The sequence below is a fragment of the Aedes aegypti genome, chromosome 2 (genome assembly GCF_002204515.2).
Source record: "Aedes aegypti strain LVP_AGWG chromosome 2, AaegL5.0 Primary Assembly, whole genome shotgun sequence".
NCBI classification, from domain to species: Eukaryota; Metazoa; Arthropoda; class Insecta; order Diptera; family Culicidae; genus Aedes; species Aedes aegypti.
The window spans coordinates 26,071,514-26,094,513 of NC_035108.1; the positions used below are offsets into that span (position 1 = coordinate 26,071,514).

At 40.3% G+C, this 23,000-nt stretch overlaps 2 protein-coding genes across 4 annotated transcripts; one reads left to right on the top strand and one right to left on the bottom strand.

Moving 5' to 3' along the window:
• Positions 1-1,232, bottom strand: LOC110676625. The gene is made up of 3 exons (XM_021845242.1): positions 586-1,232; positions 372-522; positions 1-313 (listed from the first exon to the last, which is right to left on the bottom strand). The coding sequence occupies exons 1-3, from the start codon at positions 779-781 to the stop codon at positions 184-186; spliced, it is 477 nt and encodes a 158-aa protein (XP_021700934.1). The 5' UTR covers positions 782-1,232; the 3' UTR covers positions 1-183.
• A 17,929-nt stretch (positions 1,233-19,161) lies between these two features.
• LOC110676626 lies at positions 19,162-20,183 on the top strand. Of its 3 annotated transcripts, none has more exons than XM_021845245.1 (2): positions 19,162-19,644; positions 19,827-20,183. In XM_021845245.1, the coding sequence occupies exons 1-2, from the start codon at positions 19,515-19,517 to the stop codon at positions 20,153-20,155; spliced, it is 459 nt and encodes a 152-aa protein (XP_021700937.1). In that variant the 5' UTR covers positions 19,162-19,514; the 3' UTR covers positions 20,156-20,183. The 3 variants fall into 3 exon arrangements, with proteins under 3 accessions (XP_021700937.1, XP_021700936.1, XP_021700938.1); XM_021845244.1 differs by having other exon boundaries at positions 19,163-19,644; positions 19,722-20,183; XM_021845246.1 differs by having other exon boundaries at positions 19,167-19,644; positions 19,830-20,183.
• The last annotated feature ends 2,817 nt before the right edge of the window (positions 20,184-23,000 follow it).

The window sequence follows — 23,000 nt, forward strand, 5'->3', positions numbered from 1 at the left end:
CGTAGGATCTCAATGACAAAAATCAGCCGACGGAAATATCGTATAATCTTTTCAGCAACGAAAGTTCATACGCTTCAATAATAATTACAAAAAATCTTCCCATGTGGCCTAAATAACATAAGTATCACTAGACACTCACATAATTTTCATAGATTTTTATTACAAAATATAACATAAATTAGTCTAATAATATTCCTGAAACAGTTTGGCTATATCACGTATTCGATCTTTCCAGAACAGTTCTTGGCTTTCGGTGTCCATCCGTGAGTCCAAATCATCGAATAAGCTGCTTTCCCCAAAAGCTCGCTGATAACTGTAAAATTCAAGCCAATGTTCAAGACATCATTATCCCAAATTAATTGCATACTTACTCCATTGATCGCCGACCGAAAATCCCATTGTAGTATGCTGAACTGCTGTTCCAGCTTTTGCTGAAATAGAGAAGCACCAGGGCACCCAGTATCAACCCTAAGGCCGAGATGTACCACACGTAACTTCCAACGGTCAATCCAACGGGGGCAACTGAAATAAAATAATAATGAACTCTTAACAAACTTTTCACACATTTTTTTCTAAAAAACTTACATATTCCGTAACTGTACTTGACATTGTCCAGTGTCACGAACTTGGTTTGAGCAGACACCGAACAAACTACGGCGACCAACAGCACTAGAATGGAAATCATTTCGAACTGACTGGAAAGTATCTGACCTACAGCTGATCGTACCGATCGATAGTATCCAAATAAAACACGCTGAAGTTGATACATTTTTTCTTCCATCACTCGAAATCAAATTACATCATAGGGAAGCATGAGTGTAACTAAGAGGTGCTAATGAGATGGTACCGTGTCGTGGTTTGTTCCGTTTTAAAGATATTACCGCATTCCGCGGTGTTATGATTACGACGAGAGTGACCTCGGCTGGGATTTGTTACTTCCACCGAGCGGACTACTTTTTCCAAACGAAAGTAAGAGTTATCACCCGGTTAGATAAGGACTTTATTTGAAATGATCGACGAATCGTGTGTTGAAGTGTTGCAACGGTTTTACGCGTTTACCAGTCGTTTTTAGAGCATGGTGGTTTTTCGGAAGTTGGATTGAATCATTTACATTATTGAACATTAGGGCGATTTACAAATGTTTGAAAATCCAATCTCCCATATCTCCCTTACAATCCTTACCATAAGCCAAGCAACCAAAAGTTCGGATAAAAGGGCATATTTTGGCTTAATCAGCTCGCTTTTTAAGTAATTATCCGAACTTTACAGTAAACATAAAGTTCGTTTAAGTTTGAGTTCTACCTTAAGAAGTTCAATTCAAACTTGTTCTGAACTTTCAAGTTGTTGATGAGTTCAAGAGTTACTCTTCAGAGAATCAAGTTCATTTAATTTCCGTAGTGTTCTTTTATTAAGCGAAAAAGTTTCACTAAAACTAGATTTACCCCAGAAGTGGACTATTGAGTTCCCTGCTTAGGTATAATCCGAACTATTGGTTGCTTGGGTAACCATTCTGTGAAATTTTCAGCTTGTTCAGTGGCGATTTAAAGGTACCGTATGATATATGAGATATTTTAGTTAATGATGCTGATATTACTAAAAAATACAATTTTTATGTTAGAGAACATGGCGTACCATTGGTACCTCGCAGTAGAAGCAATAACCTAAGAATGCTAATGTCGCTACTGTTTGTGTTACCAACATCTAGTTTGCCACGCGCTGACAGCTTGAGTACCGGTCCTCAAAGTGTCAAATAAATGTTTAAATCATCCACTACAACATGGCATCGAACAAACAATGAAAATATACTGTTAAAGATGATAATAAACTAATTTAGTTTTGTGAGAACAGCGCTATTAGCGTTCTACTACTAATATTTCTATTTACCAACGAATAATCAACGAGAGAATCGAACCGGAACAATCGGCGAAGACCATAGCGACGTAAAGGGACTTAAATGATTAATGGAGTGAATGTTCCTATTCTTCTTATTGGATATTCGGCGATCAAACTCTCTCCTACTCTTATGAAACCATTTCCATTTGCTCTGAATCAAAATGAGCCTGAACGTTTATTCAACTACATCCTTTCACGATGCCGGAGAGTGGTAGAAAACGTCTTCGGTCATCTTAAAGCAGGCTTCCGAAAGATTGAGCGTGGGCTCGAAGCAGATGTTAACAATGTTAATCGGATCATAAAGGCATGCTGCATCCTGCATAACCTGTAGTTGATTATTCTGTCTCATCTGCTCAATTATTTGCTGATCATATGCCAAGCTTTCAGACGTGAAGGTTTCAAATTTCTCATTCTCCTTCTCCGCCAAATCCAACAATCGTTCTTGAATGTTCTTTTTTCCACGTTTAGGTGGAGCAAATTAGGCACGTTTCTTCGAAGTTGATGGAGTAGCTGATGGTTCACCGAATGTTGATAGAGTTGCTGAAGATTTTGACGGTTCCGCTGATGACGAGGCTGGTGCATCTGTTAAATGAAAGAATGAGATAATTAACATGTAAAATCATTGAACTGCAAAATAAATATTATTAACAGCATTTCAAATTCAAATCACAACAGGAAGCCGTGACTTATTTTAACTGCTCTAATGCATTAGGTCATACCCAAGAGCTCCGTTGAGTTTTTTCAGCATTTTTCCAATGAATTCTTCCAGAAACTTCACTAGGAATTGTTTAATTACCTCTTTTAGGAATGTTGCCGCAATATGCTAGGAGTTTTCGACGAATTTTCGAAGGAATTCGTCAGCAATGTTTCCAAGAATTCCTTCCGGAATGTTTCTAAGAATTCTACCATAAATATTTCCGAGAATTTCTCTGGGATTTTTATTTTAGATATTCTTTAAGCAATTTCCCCTAGAATTCTATAAAAAATTCTTCTTAAAAATTTGAACTTTGAATTGTCGAACTGCATAAATACATAAAATTTCAAAAATGTCCCCTCTGTGCCCTACCGAAACCTGTTCCCTGTTATCCGGGTGTGGCCTGATCCACACTGTGGTAACTCAAAATAATTGATTTGAAATTAGGAATAGAGATGTACCGAATAGCACTATTCGGCTTTCGGCCGAATACCGAATAGTTCAAATATTATTATTCGGCCAAACGAATATTCGGCCGAACATTCGGCCGAATAATAACTCAATATTCGGCCAAATAAAACCTCAAAATTTGGCCGTATAACACCCATATATTCGTCCAATTTTCCGAAAACTACACTTTTGATTTTGATCTACAACAAAAAAGCAAGTTTTTTTTTTCAATAGGAAACATTTTATTGAGCTTCTCAAATCGATCGGAGAAATTGCAATAACCGTATTGTGTATTTCTTTAACCACTGGACTGCGAAGGGCGGCCTTATAAGTACCTACTAAAGTGTGAATAAAAGTGCGGGATTGCATCGAATCATGTTGGTATCTTCAGAGCACTTATTCTCTGATTTTCACGACACCTATCCGATTTGATGCCATTGAGCACTTTTATTAGCGTGTCCGCACTTGTAAAAACTTTTGCGATAGTCTAGTGGTGGAATTAAGTTCTGAGGATTTGATTTTCTGAAGTTAAGGAGTTGTATCTTATTAATAATTAACAATTGATGGTATTATTTATCCATTTCATTTTTTTTAAGAAACTCGGATAATACTTCACTTGATTCCTCATCTGACTTCTGGAAGTGCTTTATACAAATTGGAGCAAATATACCACCGCAGACCACTGACTCGCATAATAAAGGTAGAACGCGATCGTGTGGGCTACGTGGCCGTGCGGTTAGTGTTACTAAGCATATAGCCGTATCGATCCAAGGAATGTGGGTTCGATTCCCGCTTTAGTCCGGAAAACTTTTCGTAAGCAACGTTTTCCGACTGTTCCGCTGGTCGTTGCATGCTAGTCCGTTGTTTAGTGTGGTACTTCCTTCAAATGACATAACCGTCATTGAACCGTCGTTTAAAGTGTCGCAAAAAATATCGTAGCTGTGGATAGCCCTGACCGTAGTCGCCTTAATGCCGTAGAACAGAAAAATTCTCCATAGAATCCAACAAATTTGATTTTTTTAGCATTTTCCATTGTGTGAAACATAATGTTTTATTACATTTTATTTTATTATGTTATTATTCGGTCACTATTCGGCCGAATAACGGATTTCATTATTCGGCAGACAGAATATTCGGCAAAATCAAAATAATCGAGATATTCGGCCCTAATATTCGGCCGGCCGAATATTCGGTACATCTCTAATTAGGAATGCCCATATATAAAAAAAACGTGACAGCGGTGGGGAAAACAGATTTTGAATGTGTTGTCACATTTAGATTTAAAACTAAACTCACCGTTGTTGAGAAAATTCTGCGAAATTGTTGACAAAGGTGACCGGGGAGATTCTGGCTCGGACACCTGTGTGTACAGCAAACAATATTCGGAATCATCATCCAAGAGTTCACCTTCGAAATCTTCCTTCTCTTGCAGATCCATGTTTTCTTTCACGCCTTCCGGGTCATCTCCCATGCTTTCCGCAAATTCCATACCATCCGGTTCTTCTATGACTTCCGGATGTTTGGATGCTGCTTCCAAGTCTGGAAATGCATAGGAAAAAGCAGAACTATGAAAAATATTATCCTGGCAGCAAAGTATGTTTTCTTACCGGTTGTACTATTTCAGATTTCCTTGAATTAATGACACAGTTTAACTTGTATTTAACCAGACAATCACTTCGCTTCATTTATTCACTTCCTCTCGTGTCCACCATCTCCACACATCTCCCCGACCCCGTCCCCTTCTCTCCCCGTCCTTGCATTCTCCCACCGTCCTCTACATCCATCGCGCGTGTTGTTCAACTCTCCACAATGTCTTACTCATTCTCCGTGTTAACCGTGCTGCCAGATACTACAACCCCACCATTTGTTTCTTCGATGTAGTACGGCACGTAGTCTTCGTTCCTAATGGGTTCACGACGCTTGCGTTTACCTCGAGAGTTCTCTTCCTGCGGTACAAGCGGATCGGTATAGTTATCAGCCTCCGGTGTTGAAGAGTTCAATGTTCCTTCCTGCCTGGGTTGTTGATGATCCATTTCAGGTGATTCGATTCTCTCCTTCGAAATCCTGTCACTGGTCTCAGGAACTTTCCTCAAATGGGTAACGTTTCGTCGGAATTCCTTTCCTGATATAGTTGAACGAACAGTTGTGTCTGAACCGTTCTTCTTTATAACTTGAAACTCCTCAGGAGCAAAGTCGGCCTGTAATTTGTGATCCTTCTTCATCCGCTTTAAGAACACTCGATCACCTTCTTGAATGTCGCTAGATACCGCCCTACGTTTTCCATTAGAATACATCCTCCCCTTTTCCTTTTGAAGATTATCATTATCGCGCACCGATTCATCATCAATGAAAGCTGGAACTCTAGGAAGTCGGCTTTTTATGCGGCGTCCAAACATCAGCTTAGATGGCGCCTGTCCCGTTGTAGAGTGATTGGTTGCATGATACACCAACAGAAAATCCCGCAGAACTTTTCGCCAATCTTTCCCAAGTTCTTGGGCGATCCGCAACCTCTTATGGATTGAACGATTCTGCCGTTCTACCTGGCCATTCATTTGTGGCCAGTAGGGTATTGAGTTCACCAGCTGAATTCCATACTCATTACAGAAGTTTTTGAAATCCTCACTCGAGAATGGTGGCCCATTGTCTGCTTTAATGAGAGATGGCACGCCGTAACGGCTGAAAATTTCTCGCAGACGCTCGATGGTTTCCCTAGAGTCAGTATTCCCCATTTCGCACACCTCTAAATATCGGCTGTAGCTGTCCACGATCACAAACAGATGTTGTCCCTCGGGTAACGGTCCTAGGAAATCAATTGCGATGTCTTCCCAGGGTCCGGTAGGCAATTCCTTTCGCATCATTGGTTCTGGGGCATCATGGGCAGCCACTAGTGTACACCCACGACAGTTCTTGATAAACGTCTCCACATCAGCATCGAGTTTAGGCCACCAAACAGCAGTTCGGAGATACGACTTCATCATTGTCATCCCCGGATGACCATCATGAGCTATGTCCAGTACTCTCTGACGCAAGACAGTTGGAATCACTATGCGATCCCCGCGAAGAAGTACTCCACCAACGTCACACAGTTCTGAGGAAATAACACGGTAAGCGATAGGAAGTAAGTCCAAGTTGTCATCTTTTAAACACTTCAGTATATCTTCCAGTTTTTCATCGTCTTGCGTTCTGGCAACCAGTTCATTCCAAGAGATAGCAACAACCTCAGCATTTGTGGCGGCGATATGTTGTACCATGATCTCCTCAGCAGAGTCAAAGGGTTTTACGGCAGGGCATGAGAGACGTGAAAGAGCATCGGCGGCGTTTTCGTCTCCTCGTATATGAGTAACCGAATAATCGAAGCACTGAAGCCTCAAAACCCACCTTTCAATTCGCGGACAAGGGCGAGACCTAGGGGTAAATAAGTACACCAGAGATTTGCAATCGGTCACAAGTTGAAACTTTCTTCCTAAGAGGTAGAACTGAAATCTTTCAACGGCCCATACTAACGCAAGGGCTTCTTTTTCCGTCTGGCAGTATCGTTTTTCGGTTTCCGTCAAAGACTTTGACGCGAAGCTAATAATCCTCTGTTGACCTTCATCATCGGTTTGCACAAGCATTGCTCCGAGTCCCGTTGGACTTGCATCTGCGATTACGGCTGTCGTATTGCTAGCATTGTAAAATCCAAGAACCTTTACGTCTGTCATAGCTTGCTTTATGGCCTGAAATGATTCCTCGCATTGTGAATCCCATGAAAACTTCATACCTTTCCTTGTAAGTGCTCTGAGTGGCTCATCTAGAGTCGCAAGATTTGCTATAAACTTATTTAAGTAGTTCGCAAGCCCAAGGAAGCTGCGAACTTCACTCTCATTTGTAGGTTGGCGAAAAGATTGAATTGCTGCAACCTTTGCACTTGAAGGAGAAATACCCGAGCTGTTGATTTTGTGCCCAAGCCACTCTACTTCTACCGCCCTAAACTGACATTTCTCAAGATTAAGTTGAACGCCTCTTTCATTTAACCGACCCATTACTTTTTCAAGCCGCATGTCGTGCTCTTCCATGTCTCTTCCCACCACAAAAATGTCATCGAGATACCAGTGAGTACCCTCACATCCACACAATATTCCATCGATGACTTTTTGGAAGATTTCTGGAGCCGTTACGAGACCAAAGGGTAACCTTTTAAAACGGAACAACCCCTTTTCCGTAATAAAAGTGAGGATATCGCGTGACTCTGCTGCAACCATTACTTGTAGGAAAGACTCCTTAATATCTAACTTGCTCCAAACAGTCCCACTGCTAATCTTACCAAGAATTTGATCGATCACCGGCATCGGATGATGTTCCCGCATCACAGCTTGGTTCACCCTTCTGAGATCCACACATAGGCGAAGTCCTCCGTTGGCTTTGGCGACAACCACCAAAGGAGATACCCACGAAGTAGGTCCATTTTTAGGTTCGATGATGTCGCGATTCAGCATATCCTCTAGCTTACGGTTGACTTCTGACTCCAAAGGTATCGGCAGCCTTCGAACTGGTTGTACGACAGGTTTTGCGAGCGGTTGCATATGGATATGAACTTCAACATCCTTGATGCAAGCAAACGGCTCCACACTCGGCACGTTATTTATGTTGGTTCCCACTTTCAGCACCTGCAGTTGCTTAGCCGTAAAATCCCCAAGCAAACATGTTTGGCCTTTCTCCACCACAAAGAATTGAGCTGAAGTACTTCTGTTTGCAATCCCTATTTCTGCAGAAAATGTTCCGCGTACCAAGAGTGGTTCGTTGCTACCATACGACAAAAATGTACGACCTACATCTCTTGCAGAATTTGAAACCACTACTCCCGATTGCTTCATTCGCTCCCAAGCTTCAACGGTCACAAGATTCGCATCCGCCCCGGAATCGACCAGCATTTCCAGCTGTACGCCTCCCACGTCAAATCTCAACACATTTGTGGAGTTTCCAGAAAAAAATGCATAGTAGACTTTGTCAGCCGTTGTATCGTTGGTGTCCTGCTGCTCGACGCGTCGAAACCTTGTACTTGGAGGAGCTTTTGAAGAACTTTCTGGTCTCATGGTGGCATTCGATGATTTGCACTTGGATTCAAAATGCCCAACCCGATTACAGTTTCTGCATTGTCTACCCCGCGCTGGACAAATTTCCGAAGTAGAGATATGGCCCGACTTGCCACAGTTGAAGCAGACCACACTGGAGAAGCGATTATTCTGACGCCTATGACCTGGTTTGACGTAATAGGGATAGGGACGAACGATTTTTTTCGAAGGTTTTTCCCTGACCTTAAAAGCTTTCTCTACACCAGAACTTGAATCAATCGGCTTGGCAAAATCCTGAATCTGCGAATCAACACCCTCTAGACTAGATGCTATATCCTCGATTTCATCTAGCGTACGGTCTTTCAACAACATACGCCGACGAAGCTCAACTGACGTACAGCCTTCCACAATTACGTCCATGATCATAAGATCCGTCAATATTTGTTTTGTCCGCTTTGGATATTTATCAAATCCACACAACGATGCTTGATGCCGTAGACGAACCTGTAATGTTTGATAACTATTGAACCAGCAACAAAAATAAATGAAAAAAAATTTGGGGTGGGTAATGTCTATTACATTACCGCGGGGTTGACGTAGAACTACGATGATTAATAATTTGATTTGTCATGTGTATGAATTTGTAAGTGTACTATTTTTGTGTTGTTATTGATCGGATGAAGTTTTCAGAAGTTAACTCTTTTTGGACTCATTTTGGTAGTCCTGAAAAGAACCATTTGTCGTTCTGTGGTTTCGAGAACCAGTGTATGGTGTTCCAGGAATAATGCCAGATGTTTGAATTTGTTTGTTTGGTCGTTGCTTCCTTGTGTTGCTTGGTTGGGTGATCGGTTTCTGGCTCCAGCTGTAGCTTAGCTTAGCTTAGCTTAGACTGACTACACATATCAATGGTTGCTATTCCGTGATTGACCGAAGTCAGTGAAAATGCACAAAGAATCAACTAGAAGTTCGGCTGGGATTGGTCATAATCTTCTTCAGTGTGCATAATTCAGTGCCTCTATTTATACAGGGTCAATAACGGCGCCGGCCACGTCCTTGCAGTCAGGTGGGATTGGGGGAAGGAATGTTAGTGTGTAACCTTTGCTATTTGGAGACCGTGTTTGCCTCTGCATCTCCACAAAGGTTACTGGGAGGGATGTTTGTTAATGGGGAGGATCGTTGGGTCATAGGATTCACTTTGATAAGCGATTAGACCATGATAAACAATGATTTGTGAGATATATACATGCTTATACGTAAATATAATATTTTCATTTGATATGAACAATTTCTATGTAGTGGAAAATTATGCTGACACTTGAGGTGACGAACCATTCAAAGTTTGTTGAACAAATACCTAAATGTAACATTCCTACAGCTGTCAGGACGAAAGCATGTGTTATTATATTTTACTTATTTGAAAAGAAACAAAAAACTCGATTGGTTGGAACATCATAGAACACTCTCATTCTTATGCCGACACTTACAGTGGCGAACTATCCAAAGTTTGTTGAATAAAGTGAACCTTTCGCAAGTCTACACTTGTAGTGTCGAACCATTCAACCATTCAGAGTTTGTGTCGACACACAGTGACGAACCATCCATAGTTTGTTAAAAAATCATATTTACATCCCACCATTGTAACGATTGAATGTGCAGTCATACATATTTTATAGATTAGAAATAGTAGCATGAAACGTGCTCACAAATTGATCCGTTATCCTTGACTGAGCAGCTACAATCCACTTTCGGCTTCACTCGTTTGCTCGGCTATAAAAAAGCACTCAGGAAAAAAAAAATAAGCGCGCGACCCAAAAAGAATAAAAAAAAAAAACTGTTCGGGCTTTCTTGACGCACTGCCCAGGAGCAAGCGTCAAGGTCGAAGGATCAAACAGAACTCTCGGTTTCTGGCTCCAGCTGTAGTTCGCCAAACTCCTCCAGTAGATTAGATGTTTGATGGCTCGGGTGCTTCGATCGTGATAATCGATTGAATCGGTCCAGTGCTATGGTCTGTAGCAATATCCATTGCATCAGCATTTAGGCTCTGTACATTGATTATCATCAATATGCAGGTTGGGCTACTATGATCCAGTATTTCACGTCTCAAAGCGTCACTAATCGATGATTGCCTAAGCGCTGCAGCTCATTCCTCAAGTCAACCCTTGGAATTGCTGCCTTTGGCGTGATGGAACTGAGAAGACAGACATCGATAGCGAGGGACCTCCCCGTTTGTCTTGCTTCGCTCAAATCAAACTGTCGAGCGAGCGAGAGAAGATGCCGTCCGAAGCCAAAGCCATCACCCCTGCCGCAAGAAGAAGAAGAAGAAGAAGAGGAAGCAGTCCACAGGAGAATTTGCGGTCGAACTGTAAACACGGTCGGGCAAGTCATTCTCGCTTTGTGGTTCACCGCTTGTTTGCGTTCACCCAGCCATCGTCATCGCCGCCATCATCAGATTTTGACATAAGCCCGGTGATCCACTACCTGTTACTGTTGTGCGCCATCCACGTCACGAAACTTTCGGTTCGTCGTTTAAGCAAATAACTTGCTCAAATTTATACATTTGAGTTGAGGATTCCCCGTTTGACCATGGCAATCAACTGATAACATCCCGCAGTGTTATTTATCTGTAAGAGCATCAAAGCTAACAAAGCCATCGGCCCTTTTCAAGGCCATCAAATTAGTAGAAAAGAGTTAAAAGAGAAATATATCCGACTTTATTCATAACTTCTAATATTCCTAAATCAATTTCACGGCTTCATACAAAATTTCATTTGTCATAAATAATTTATGACTCAACAATTTGTGACTGTATTCGCGGGCGCTGCTGCAGTGCCGTCGGGGTGAGTGCTCAACATTTCACAACAATTGTAAAATAGAGTGGCATTTCCAACAGCGTCTTTGATGTTCCATATTTTGTGGGAACACTTTGATTAGCAAAATTATCACATGTAACAAAATTGCGACATATTAAGAATGCTTTTGAAAAGACATTCTCATTGAACAATTATAATAATTTTGGCACCCATGGATCAGAAATTTACCGTCATAATAAAGAAAACTATTAATTATCATTATCTCGTATTGAATATTTAGTTAATGTCAACCCTTCCAGCAATTCATGTTCGACCAATTTCTCACGCATTAGCATTCTCCGCAATTTTCAAGTAATTCTAAGCCCAACACATTATTGGCACATACCCATTTCCCAGATTGGTTGATCAGCGAAGAGCACAAAAGGGAGGAGCATCATCTGCTATTCTGAGGTTATAAAACATGCTTCCTTCGTCGGATTCAGTTTCATTCTAATTCCGCTTTCGAGCTGGTAAGAGCTCCTCTGAACTTGCTCAGCGAGAAGTACCTCGCTGCTAGAAATCTGCTGAGCTGTTATTCTTCAAGCTGCCAATCCAGCATCTGGTCTGTGAAATCGCTCAAGATTTCTAGGTTGACCGATCCGCGCTTCTAGATTTCGCCTCGTGGTAAACTCGTGGTCACAGCATCCAAGCTCAATCGGCCCTTTTCAGGGCCAACATACGTTCATAAAAGGGTTTATTGGATGATATTTACTGATTTATCTATAATGATCTAAATATCGCGGTATACTACAATTTGGTTCACATAATTTACCCCACATAATTACATGAATTTGAGAATTTACCACTGCAGCGCCGTCGGAACGTAATAACATCATGCTACTCAGCATTGTATGGTATTTCTAACAGCATCGTTGATTTATCATATAATGGGGGAACACTTCCTAAATTCTCGAGTATTAAATTGGAAAATGTATTAAAATTGCGACAGATTTTAAATACTGTTCAATAAACTGTTTCCTGACCAATTGTAATAAGCAACTATTGATCTGAAATTTTTCTACATGTTAGTCTATTGCGTTAATCTGAGAAATAGGCTATATGAAATTGATGTCTTGACAAGGGATGTACAAGATGAGCATTATGTATTAATTTTCCAATTTCCGTACTCGAGAATTTTGGAAGCGGGGGCCGTGATGCTCGGGATGGATTGTCCTCCATGACTGGTCCTGGCTGGAAATATTCGTGGGGAGAAACTCGACCCTTTGCTGCAGGAATTTCATTAACAACTCTTTGGTAAAGCAGAAATTTCTGATAAAAGTGAACTTTTTCAAAACAACTCTTATTGATTGGAATATTTATCAACAACTCTTTGTTAAGTAAAATCATCCTTAATAACTCTTTGCTCCATCGCCAAACCAAACCATTTCATTGAATTCATCAAGTACAAGAATATGAATGGTAAGGAGAGGCAGATGGTGTATATTTTGCTGGCGTTACTTTCCAACAGGTCGCCGGTTGGCGCTGACTACTAATCCGTCCACTGAATGATTTTCAGTTGTTGCTTTCGCTCTCTGGTTCCGTTCGCTACTCGCACACTGCTGTGGCTTTCACGCACTCTTCTTTGCTGCTCCGCTGCTTGATCCGTTCGTTATGCTGTTCGATTTGTGAATGAGCTGGGAGCAGAACAACCAGTGATTTTATTTGCTCGAGCTCCGTTCACCGATGGCGAGTGGTGGGGTTCTCGCTTGGTTGTTTCGTCACACCGTTCGCTACTCGCACGCGATTGGTTATTGCTTTCGCGCTATTTTCGTTGATGGTGTGATTCTTCGCTGAGAAATAAAAACTGAAACTCTTTTGATTTTTCATGCAAAATGACCAACATTGATAAACTATATCTCAGTTATTTATGGACAGATTTGAATGAAATTTTAACAGAATATCAGACATAACTTAAATTTTAACATATGTTTTTGAGTGATTTTTCCAATCACACGTTGAAAAGCAGTAACGGTTTGTCTAAAGTGATTTTTTTGACGATTTTTTATGATTGACATAACTAAACATATTGAAGGAATAGTTTCATGGTATCTTCAGAAAAGTTGTAGATTTTGACGAGATGAATAAGTTGGTTGAAGACAGTTTTTGTGTAAGGCTATCAGATTTTAAGATAAAAAGTTTTGAATATTTCGTCGAAAATTACAGTTTAGTAAACCGTTATTACTTATAAACTTGTGATTGGAAAAATTTTCAAAAATATATGTTAAAATTCGAGTTACATCTGATGTTCTGTGAATGTTTCATTCGAAAACATTTCCATAAATAACTGAGATCTAACTTACCAAAGTTGGTCATTTTGTATGGAAAATCGAAAAAGTTGCAAATGCATGCGAATAAGTTGGGGCCTTCCTTAGCCGAGTGGTTAGAGTCCGCGGCTACAAAGCAAAGCCATGCTGAAGGTGTCTGGGTTCGATTCCCGGTCGGTCCAGGATCTTTTCGTAATGGAAATTTTCTTGACTTCCCTGGGCATAGAGTATAATCGTACCTGCCACACGATATACGAATGCAAAAATGGAAACATTGGCAACAAAAGCTCTCAGTTAATAACTGTGGAAGTGTCATAAGAACACTAAGCTGAGAAGCAGGCTCTGTCCCAGTGAGGACGTTAATGCCAAGAAGAAGAAGAATAAGAAGATGTGAATAAGTTCTCTGTTTATTCGACAAACAAGCTTAATATTTCATGGGTACACAACAGCAACAGAGTAGCGTACACAGGGATTTAGTTGAAATCTGGAAACGTAGCTCAATCTTGAAATCTTGAGCGATTTCACAAACCAGATTCTGGATTAACAGCTCAGCAGGCTCCTTGCTGCGAGGTACTTCTCGCTAAGCAAGTTCGGAGTGGAAATGGAATGAAACTGAATCCAACGAAGGCAGCATGTTTTATAACATTGGAATAGCAGATGATGCTCCTCCCTTTTGTGCTCTTCGCTTTCTGATCGACCAATCTGGGAAATGGGTATGTGCCAATAATGTGTTTTGCTTGGAATTACTTGAAAATTGCGGAGAATAATACGAGAGAAATTGGTCGAACATGAATTGTTGGAATGATTGGCATTCCCTAAATATTCAATACGAGCTATTGATAATTAATAGTTTTCTTTATTATGACGGTTAATTCCTGATCCATGGGTGCCAAAATTATTACAATTGTTCAATGAGAATGTCTTTTCAAAAGCATTCTAAATATGTCGCAATTTTGTCACATGGGATAATTTTCCTAATCAAAGTGTTCCCATAAAATATGGAACATAAAAGGCGCTGTTGGAAAAGCCACTCTATTTTGCAATCGTTGTGAAATGATGAGCACTCACCCGACGGCACTGCAGCAGCGTCCGCGAGTACAATCCCAAATGGTTGAGTCATAAATTATTCACGACAAATGAAATTTTGTATGAGGCCGTGAAATTGATTTAGGAATACTAGAAGTTATAAATAAAATCGGAAATATTTCTCTTTTAACTCTTTTCCACAAATTTGATGGCTCTGAAAAGAACCGATGGGTTTGTTAGCTTCGATGTTGTTACGGATAAATAACACTGCTCGGACCAGCAAAACTCAGGGGGCTTCTGGTATTTGCTCCTAACGGGATTGCTTCTTGACCACCAATGATGATTTCATCGCGAGTCGAAATTTTGAAGCGCGGGTCAACAGCTCCTCGGCCGATGAAATTTGCGGCGGCGATGACGATGGCTGGGTGAACGCAAACAAGCGGTGAACCACAAAGCGAGAAAGACTCGCCCGACCGTGTTCACAGTTCGACCGCAATTTCTCCTGTGGACTGCTTCTCTTCTTCTTCTTCTAGGCGGTGGCAGCAGTGATGGCTTTAGCTTCGGACGGCATCTTCTCTCGCTCGCTCGACAGTTTGATTTGAGCGAAGCAAGACAAACGGGGGCGTCCTTCACTATCGATGTCTGTGCCTGAGAAGCACGCCCGGTCAGAACAAGCCGATCTCTCGCCTGCTGAGATGCGAGCCAATCGGAGAGTGAAAAGCAAATGACGTCAAATTTTCTCTAGTCACCCCTATTTATAGATTTGCTTGAAATCAACGTTCTCTTTTAAAACAGTTATTAAACTATTTGGACAGGTATGTGGGATTCAGTAAGTAAACGACATGAAGCTTTGATGTCTTGGCTTTCGATTGAGATGCTAATCAAGAAATTTCGTTAAGCCAGCGAGAAGTTATAAACGTTTAAAATATTTCATGCCAGCGTAACGCTCTTGGTTTTGAAATTCCAATTTCACTCCTGTATAGAGAAGAGAGACGTACTTCTACGTCAAAAAAAACACTTATTACCATGTAATGAGCAAATTTCTCGTTTGGCAACTGCTTCATCTGACGTAAGCGGTGACGCTCCAAAATATCTTGCCTTACTGGTTGAAAATAATTATCAAGCGCTACAATTGCCACATCGTAGTATTTCTTTTCAGTAGCAACAAGCGGAAATTTATTTCCCTCTGGAAGATTGGAGAACACCTTATCTAACTGCGGTCCTCCGAGGTACAACAATTTTGCCCTCTTTTTATACTGGTCCGTTACGTCATTCGCATCAAAATATCGTTCTAAGCTACTTTTCCAGTCATTCCATTCACGGAACAACTTGGATTTTTCAATATCCTCGCATCGGAACTGCGGTAGCGGTCTCGTATCGTTCATCTGTGAAATGTATTATAATAGCACAACGATATACTAAACACATACTATATGATTTGTTTAAACTAATAAATCCATGAGACCCACGGAAGTTGGTCGGTCCTTTCGGTAAAATTCCTGAATAAATTTTACAGAAGCAAATAAAAATTTGTGTCACTTATATGTGCCCCTTGAAAAAAAAAAAAAACCTAATCATTTCAACAATTTCTTATGATTGTTGATCTGCTCTTAGAATTATTTTCGTTTCTCTTGAATAACATTTACTTTTACTTTCAATTGCCTCACACAATTATTGATCGACCCAATCGATCAGATTCAACCCTCACGAAGCTTTTTCCTTTTCAATGTGAACATTTTGTCTCACGCACTTATTGATCGACCCATACGATCAGATTCGACCCTCACGAATCTCTTTTTTTTTATTTGAAAACTTTGTAAATTGTCCCACACAATTATTGATCGACCCATACGATCAGATTCGACCCTCACGAATCTCTTTTTTTTTATTTGAAAACTTTGTAAATTGTCCCACACAATTATTGATCGACCCATACGATCAGATTCGACCCTCACGAATCTCGTTTTCATTTGAACTTTTTGTAAATTGCCCCACACAATTATTGATCGACTCTTACGATCAGATTCGACCCTCACGAATCTATTATTTTTTCCATTTGATAATCTTTTATATTGCCCAAGACAATTCTTGATCGACCCTTACGATCAGATTCGACCCTCACGAATCTCTTTTACAAGTCAGACCCACTTTCTACTTTTCAATGAGTATTGATTAACTCTGTCAACCTGTCTTGCACTTCACCACTTAATCAGGGTAGATTTATCTTGTTGCTGCATATGGCTCTTCTTCAACCAATTATTTCTGCTATAACATCCAATTTCACTCATGTAAGGTTTTATTTAATTAATTAATCTTACCTCCGTTCACCTCATAGGTCATGCGATCGTTTCGCACAACAATCAAAAGCAATCGCATTTTCTGCCATCACGTTTTCTTTCTCGGACAGCATAATTTCATTATCTTCCAATCGGCTGTCAACCACAACAAAAACATAGCCCCCGTTTTTTTTTCTTTTTTTTTTCTATAACTGCGGAACAACTTGAAATGAACATCTTTCAAAGCGGCTCACCCAACACCAATACTGCTCGAAAAAAAAACTACACAGCCGATAGGACCGACCAACACCGAGACGCCATTACAATTTTCATGAACCGAAGGTCCCACTTTTTTTCACACAAATTTCACAACCAGTTTATGCATTTCGATTAGTAACTACATACCATTTATCTTCTCGTCGCCAATTTGTACTATTTCAGATTTCCTTGAATTAATGACACAGTTTAACTTGTATTTAACCAGACAATCACTTCGCTTCATTTATTCACTTCCTCTCGTGTCCACCATCTCCACACATCTCCCCGACCCCGTCCCCTTCTCTCCCCGTCCTTGCATTCTCCCACCGTCCTCTACATCCATCGCGCGTGTTGTTCAACTCTCCACAATGTCTTACTCATTCTCCGTGTTAACCGTGCTGCCAGATACTACACCGGTAACAAAACTCTCGTCCATTAATTCGGTCATATTGTTTTGCTTCAAGCTTTTCAAGAAACAATTGAGCGCCTCAAAATAGGTTCAGGTTGACCGTGTTCCTCTGGCCACTCCCATTTTGTTTTTCTCGGCCCTGCAACAAAATCATATTTATATGAGTCCTACACACTAAGCTCTTACGGTGAATTACACCGTAATCTCAACAGCTGAACAGTTCGGTGAAATAAAACACCGTAACTTTGTCGGAATTTTACGGATTCCGGTGAATTTTTACCGAATCCTGTGAAAATTTACCGTACTCCGAACCGTTCAGCTGTTGAGATTTCACAGGAAAAATAATTTAAGTGTGTATGTTTTTAGTGTTTCGAAATTGAAAATACATTACCTGTATCTTCTGGACAAATTGTGGATCCGGTTGCGCAATTCGGATGGAGTCAAGCGGATGCCATAGTTCCGTAGTTGCTCACACATTTTAAGGTAAATATGTGAGTTCTTGCAAGTTTTGCGCAAGGCGTCCACATTTTCACTCCACACATCGATCTGTTGATTTCATCGGAACTTAGCACTTTTAATGGCTTTTTCTCACTAATTTTCTCGATCATTTTCGTCACCTTCTTGGAGCTCATGTTCTTCGGCACTAAAGCTAATTAAACTGATTTCAAACAATTAAACTGATTTTAATCGTAATCGTAATTTACGATCTCGCTAGTGCTAGATTGTTTTGAATTTTTGTTTATGTTTACTTTTCACAAACGTCAAACGAATGGAAATTTTCCGTTCACGTTTTCGCTACTGGCTGGAAAAAGCGTTGATGGCACTTCCATTTGTTGTACGTTGGTACAGTACAACGCCCGCAGACCATGATACGGTACTAATACCTTGGACAGACATCTGATATATATACCATGGTACAAGTTGTCAAGAAAATTATTCCAAGGCTATCTTGAATGAAGACAATTATCAGTATGGAACCCATTTCAAGATAATTGTACCATGGTACGTATACCACAAGTGTGTCAACCCAGGATCCAGAAGGTGGCCATATCTGAAAGGATACGATGGACAGGGCATGTTGCAAGAATGCCGGACAGCAACCCTGCAAGGATGGTGTTCGCTTCAGATCCAGTCTGTACAAGAAGGCGTGGATTTTAGCGAGCTAGGTGGGCGGATCGTGCACAGACAACCAGAATGTAAATATAACGAAATCACCTTTTTGAGTTATGCGATGCTAATATACACGCAAACAAATTTTGTTGTAAAATCTACCGAATCCATGGTAGAATTAAGAACTGCACCAACGATTTTCAACCGACTACAAAAATCTGTTAAGTTTACTATAATCTGGTAAAAATCACTGAGTCGTGTTGTAAATGTGACTATGTCCATAGTAGCCGCGACTACAAAGCATTGTATTTCAATCCGTGACACCCACAGTACAACACAGTATGGTGAAAAGTACAATGCCAAACTTGTCAAATCTAGAATGTTTCTAGTCATAAATACTACAACTCTGGTTAAATAAACAGAATATATTTTCTTGTTGACTATGTTATGGTAGAGTTAACAGATTAGTCGGTTGAAAATCGTTGGTGCAGTTCTTAATTTTACCATGGATTCAGTTGTTTCTACAATAAAATTTATTTCAGTGTACGCAAAGTTTCACGTGTCGCGAAAAGGCCTTTTACGTACAAAAGTGGAGGCGATATATGTGCATATTTTATATGGTGAAAAATAGCATGCAATGCTAGTGTGTACATTTTATTGCGAACTTTTGTGAACTCTTATGCGACTTTATTTGTGATAACAAAGTTGATTCGACAGCTGCTTACTCGACTATACGGGACGAAACACAAAGCACTGATGAACTCAGAAATTAGCGTTTTATGCGAAAAAACTAGTAATCAAACGGTTTATGTCACCGTTTTGCGCGGGCGTGCTGTTATGTGTACAAGTAAACGAGTTTTAGCGTTAATTCGTTAACTGTTTATTTAGTGTTATCGGTTTAGATGTTAACTAAATAAATTAATGAAAGGATACAAAATTAGAGCAAATTAAAATCGACGAGCGCTGCTATTATTCAGAACAACACTGTAAAAACCCATTATGAACCCAAAAGGTCCGCAGATTACTTCTTGAAACAAATTGCTTCTGCACATGTCCTAGCCGACAATGGTTCAACAAAGTAATTAATCCGATTCAAAACTACGTCTAGCCCCCTTTTTTAAACCAATCAATTATCGTACAATTAGCGCCTTACCCCAGGAAGGAAATCCGCATTCGAAACGCTGCTTAGTATAAATAGCTGAATCATAGGGCTCGGTCCCAAAAGAAAAGGAAAATGATCAAAATTGTACTGTTCGTCGTGTGGAGCAGCTTAGTCGTGGTGGCGTGTCACGCCGAAGAAACGAAAGCCTCCTCAATAGCGGAAGCGCGCCAGTCGTATCCCGATTCGCCATACTTTCATTCCGGTAAGGTAAGATCATTGTAACTAATAACGTATTTTGACTGTTTTACTTACCCATGATCATCCGCATTACTATTTTAGTTGCCTACCCCTTCGGTTACGGCTGGGGCATAGCGGCGTACGTGCTGGCCGTGTTCAAAGCGGTGTTCTTATTTAGCATGTTTGTAATTTGGACACATTCTGAAGCAGGTTTTGGCAGGCAACGATCGAATGATGCGAGGGCGAACGACTACCAGTGGATAGATTCGATCGTGCAGATGGTGGCACCGGACACGACAGACGAATGCCGCCGGGAAGTGATCTGCGAAGCGGAAGCATATGTAGCGGGTGACCCGTTACTACGGATACTGTCGCAGTTTGGTGGAGGCAACGGAAGCGAGTGCAGAATGGCGACCTTCAGCGGAGTATGTAGATCGATAACCATTCAAGACGTGATTTTGAGGCATATCAGGCCTTTCTTCAACTACCAGTCCAATGTCAACTGGGGGTCTTTGATACTCAATAAATTGTTTTAGAATGGGCGTAATGGGACGTTGTTCTCCAGACCGTTATTATCAGAAAGAAATCTTTGTGAAGTCTGAGCTAACTAATCGAGGTCAAAATCGTAGCACTTGCAGAGATTTGATTATTCATGCCCTGTCAGTTTAACTTACACAAGATGTTTCTAAAATATTTTATGTCGTTAATCTCATTCAGTTTAATGCACTGCACTTATTTTTTTTTCTTTATTATAGAGATTTTCAGCCTTAGGCTGGAAGAAAAGAGGCGTCGTAAGAGGCCCCCTTGGCAAAGCGTTTACAGAATTATTAGGTATACAATATCAAAATTAAAGAGTAGTCCGGTGTTCTTGCGTTGTTCATCATCAGCTTCGCGTGGTATTTATTCCGTAAAGACTTGCATTTTGGGCAAAGGGGTGTGAGCCGACAGGCTATTCCTTGGACCAGTTCGTGATCACCAGCGCAAGTGCCACAGATTTCCTTTCTGTTACAACGCAGCTTGGTATGTCTGAACTCCCAGCATTTGTAACACTGCATGGGAGCGGGATAATACGGCATGGTTGCTACACGGATATAGCCGAGGTATACGTGTTGTGGGATCATGGTGCCAGATACAGTTAGGATCAACATCGGAGTGTTATTCCTCGAATTTAAGTCTCCCTTCCGGGTGATTCTTCTGACTGCTGTTATGCTTTGATCTGCTAGGATGTCTCTCATTTCTGCTTCAAATAGTTCGGTCACCTAGGAACAAGGTACAGTCGAATTTCGTTCGTTGCACTATCTTTAAGTGGGCTACGTTTTAATTGGGCTCCCGTTAGTTGGGCTATAGCCCACCTAAAACGAAGGCAAACGTCATTTTTTGACATAAGGCGCAATTTATCAATGCTGGTAGCTCCAAGGGTGGAGGGCGGCTGTCAACTGGGAGTAAAATTGAAAAGCCGCCAACCTAAGTCCAGAACCAGTTTTAAGGCTTAACGCGAAAAAGTAAAAAAAAAATAATTCGCAATATTACAGGTAATCAATGCGCTTGAAAGATATTGTTTGCAAGCAGTTATTTGCTACGTGCTACTGCAGTGCGCTGTTGGCAATTTAATCAGCAAATTCTGATGAATTCCTAAAATGGATGTTTTCGAGAAAATTGATTACGTCTTAACCATTGTTTGGTCGTAATTTTGTATGGTTGTTTACTTTTTAGAACCAACGACACGTTGGGGTAGCAATAAAGAGCCGCCAGTACCACCTTTGGGTAGCTCTGTTTTTCTTTTGTTCTATGTTATTTGATAGCTCGAAACGGAAGTTGACTGTATCACACATTTGACGTAGTTGTGAATGGGATGTTTTTCGATACTTATCGGAGTATGATCATAGACTTCTTGTTCAGGTTTCCTAACCTTCAGAGCATAGCGAGTTCCACGGTTTTCGGGGAAAGCATCCTCAATCAGTCCGCAGCATACCTTTACGGGTAGACTAACTATTCACTACATCTAAAATTAGCAAAATAGTTCCAAGATAATTTTCAAATTTTCCTAACAAAAGTAAAAATAGCAGCATATTGTAAATCAGAGAGAAAACGTAAATCTTTAACAGAAAAAAAAAATAAATAAAAGTACCAAAATCCAAAGTTTTCACGTCTTTCTCAAAAACCTAACATAACTGAACAATTCACAGATGAACAATTGACCCTACTCAACAAGGGACTGACCTACGCTATATCAGCAAAACCTGACACGACACAAACAGTCATAGACATTGAAACAGCAATCAACACTAATAATCCACAGACTTCACAAATACAGGAAATCAGAACACACACCGCCAACAACATCAACACGAACACTACACCCCAAAACAAAGAACACAATATAATCAAACAACTCAACACTAAACCAGTTTTCTATTTAAGAGCAGATACTGTACTACTGTAATTTTTGATAAATCTAAATACGAAGAAATAATGCAGAATAAAATTCAACATGAACCTTTCCGTATACAACGACCAAATCCTCTTCCAGGAATGGTAAGGCGTGTTGACAAAGCGTTAAAAGAAGCAAAACCGGTTTTGGGTAATGTTGTAAACTCTGAAACAATCTAACCTTTTATTACCAAGAATTAAAGGACTTCCCAAGAAACATTTGCCTATTTTATAATCATTTATTAAGCAATTTTTCACAACTAAATACTGAATAGTTGCTTTATTATATTACTTTGCAGCTGCTACGCACACATTGTTCAAGCAAATCTGGCGAAATTATTAAGCTTCTTATCATTTAGTGACTGTAATCATATATTGTAATGATGTTTATTCAGGTTTCGCTTAGCTTAATTAGGATTGATTATTTAACAACGTTAGTTTAACAAACTACATTACTGCAGTTTAATTCAGCATCATGTTTAACAACATTTTAATTATTTCCAAGTGAAGCCTTTGTTCAGGCGTTGTTCAGACAAATTTGGAGAAGTTATGAAGCGTGTCATCTCAGCTTTTATTCAACTGCCACAAAATTGATTGAAAACAAATAAATGACTAAAAATAGCTATCACTGTATACATCAGAAGCAGTGTATACCTTTACCATGGATTAATAACCCCACTTTTAATAATTACCTGAATACTGGATTCAAACTCGAGACCTTCCCATCGTCAGCGGTATATCTTGCCATCTGCGCCATCCTTGAATTCATATACCAGCCTTCCAGTGCCCAATATAAACCTCTTGTAGCTGATTATTGATCATGCTTGAGCTTCTATTCAACAAAAACTAATGAACACGTGCTATGCTGATCAACAACTGAATAAGCGTATTACTTCTGCTGCTGTTCAGTACTGATGCGAGCTGAACTCAGTCGGCTATTTATAGCGCACA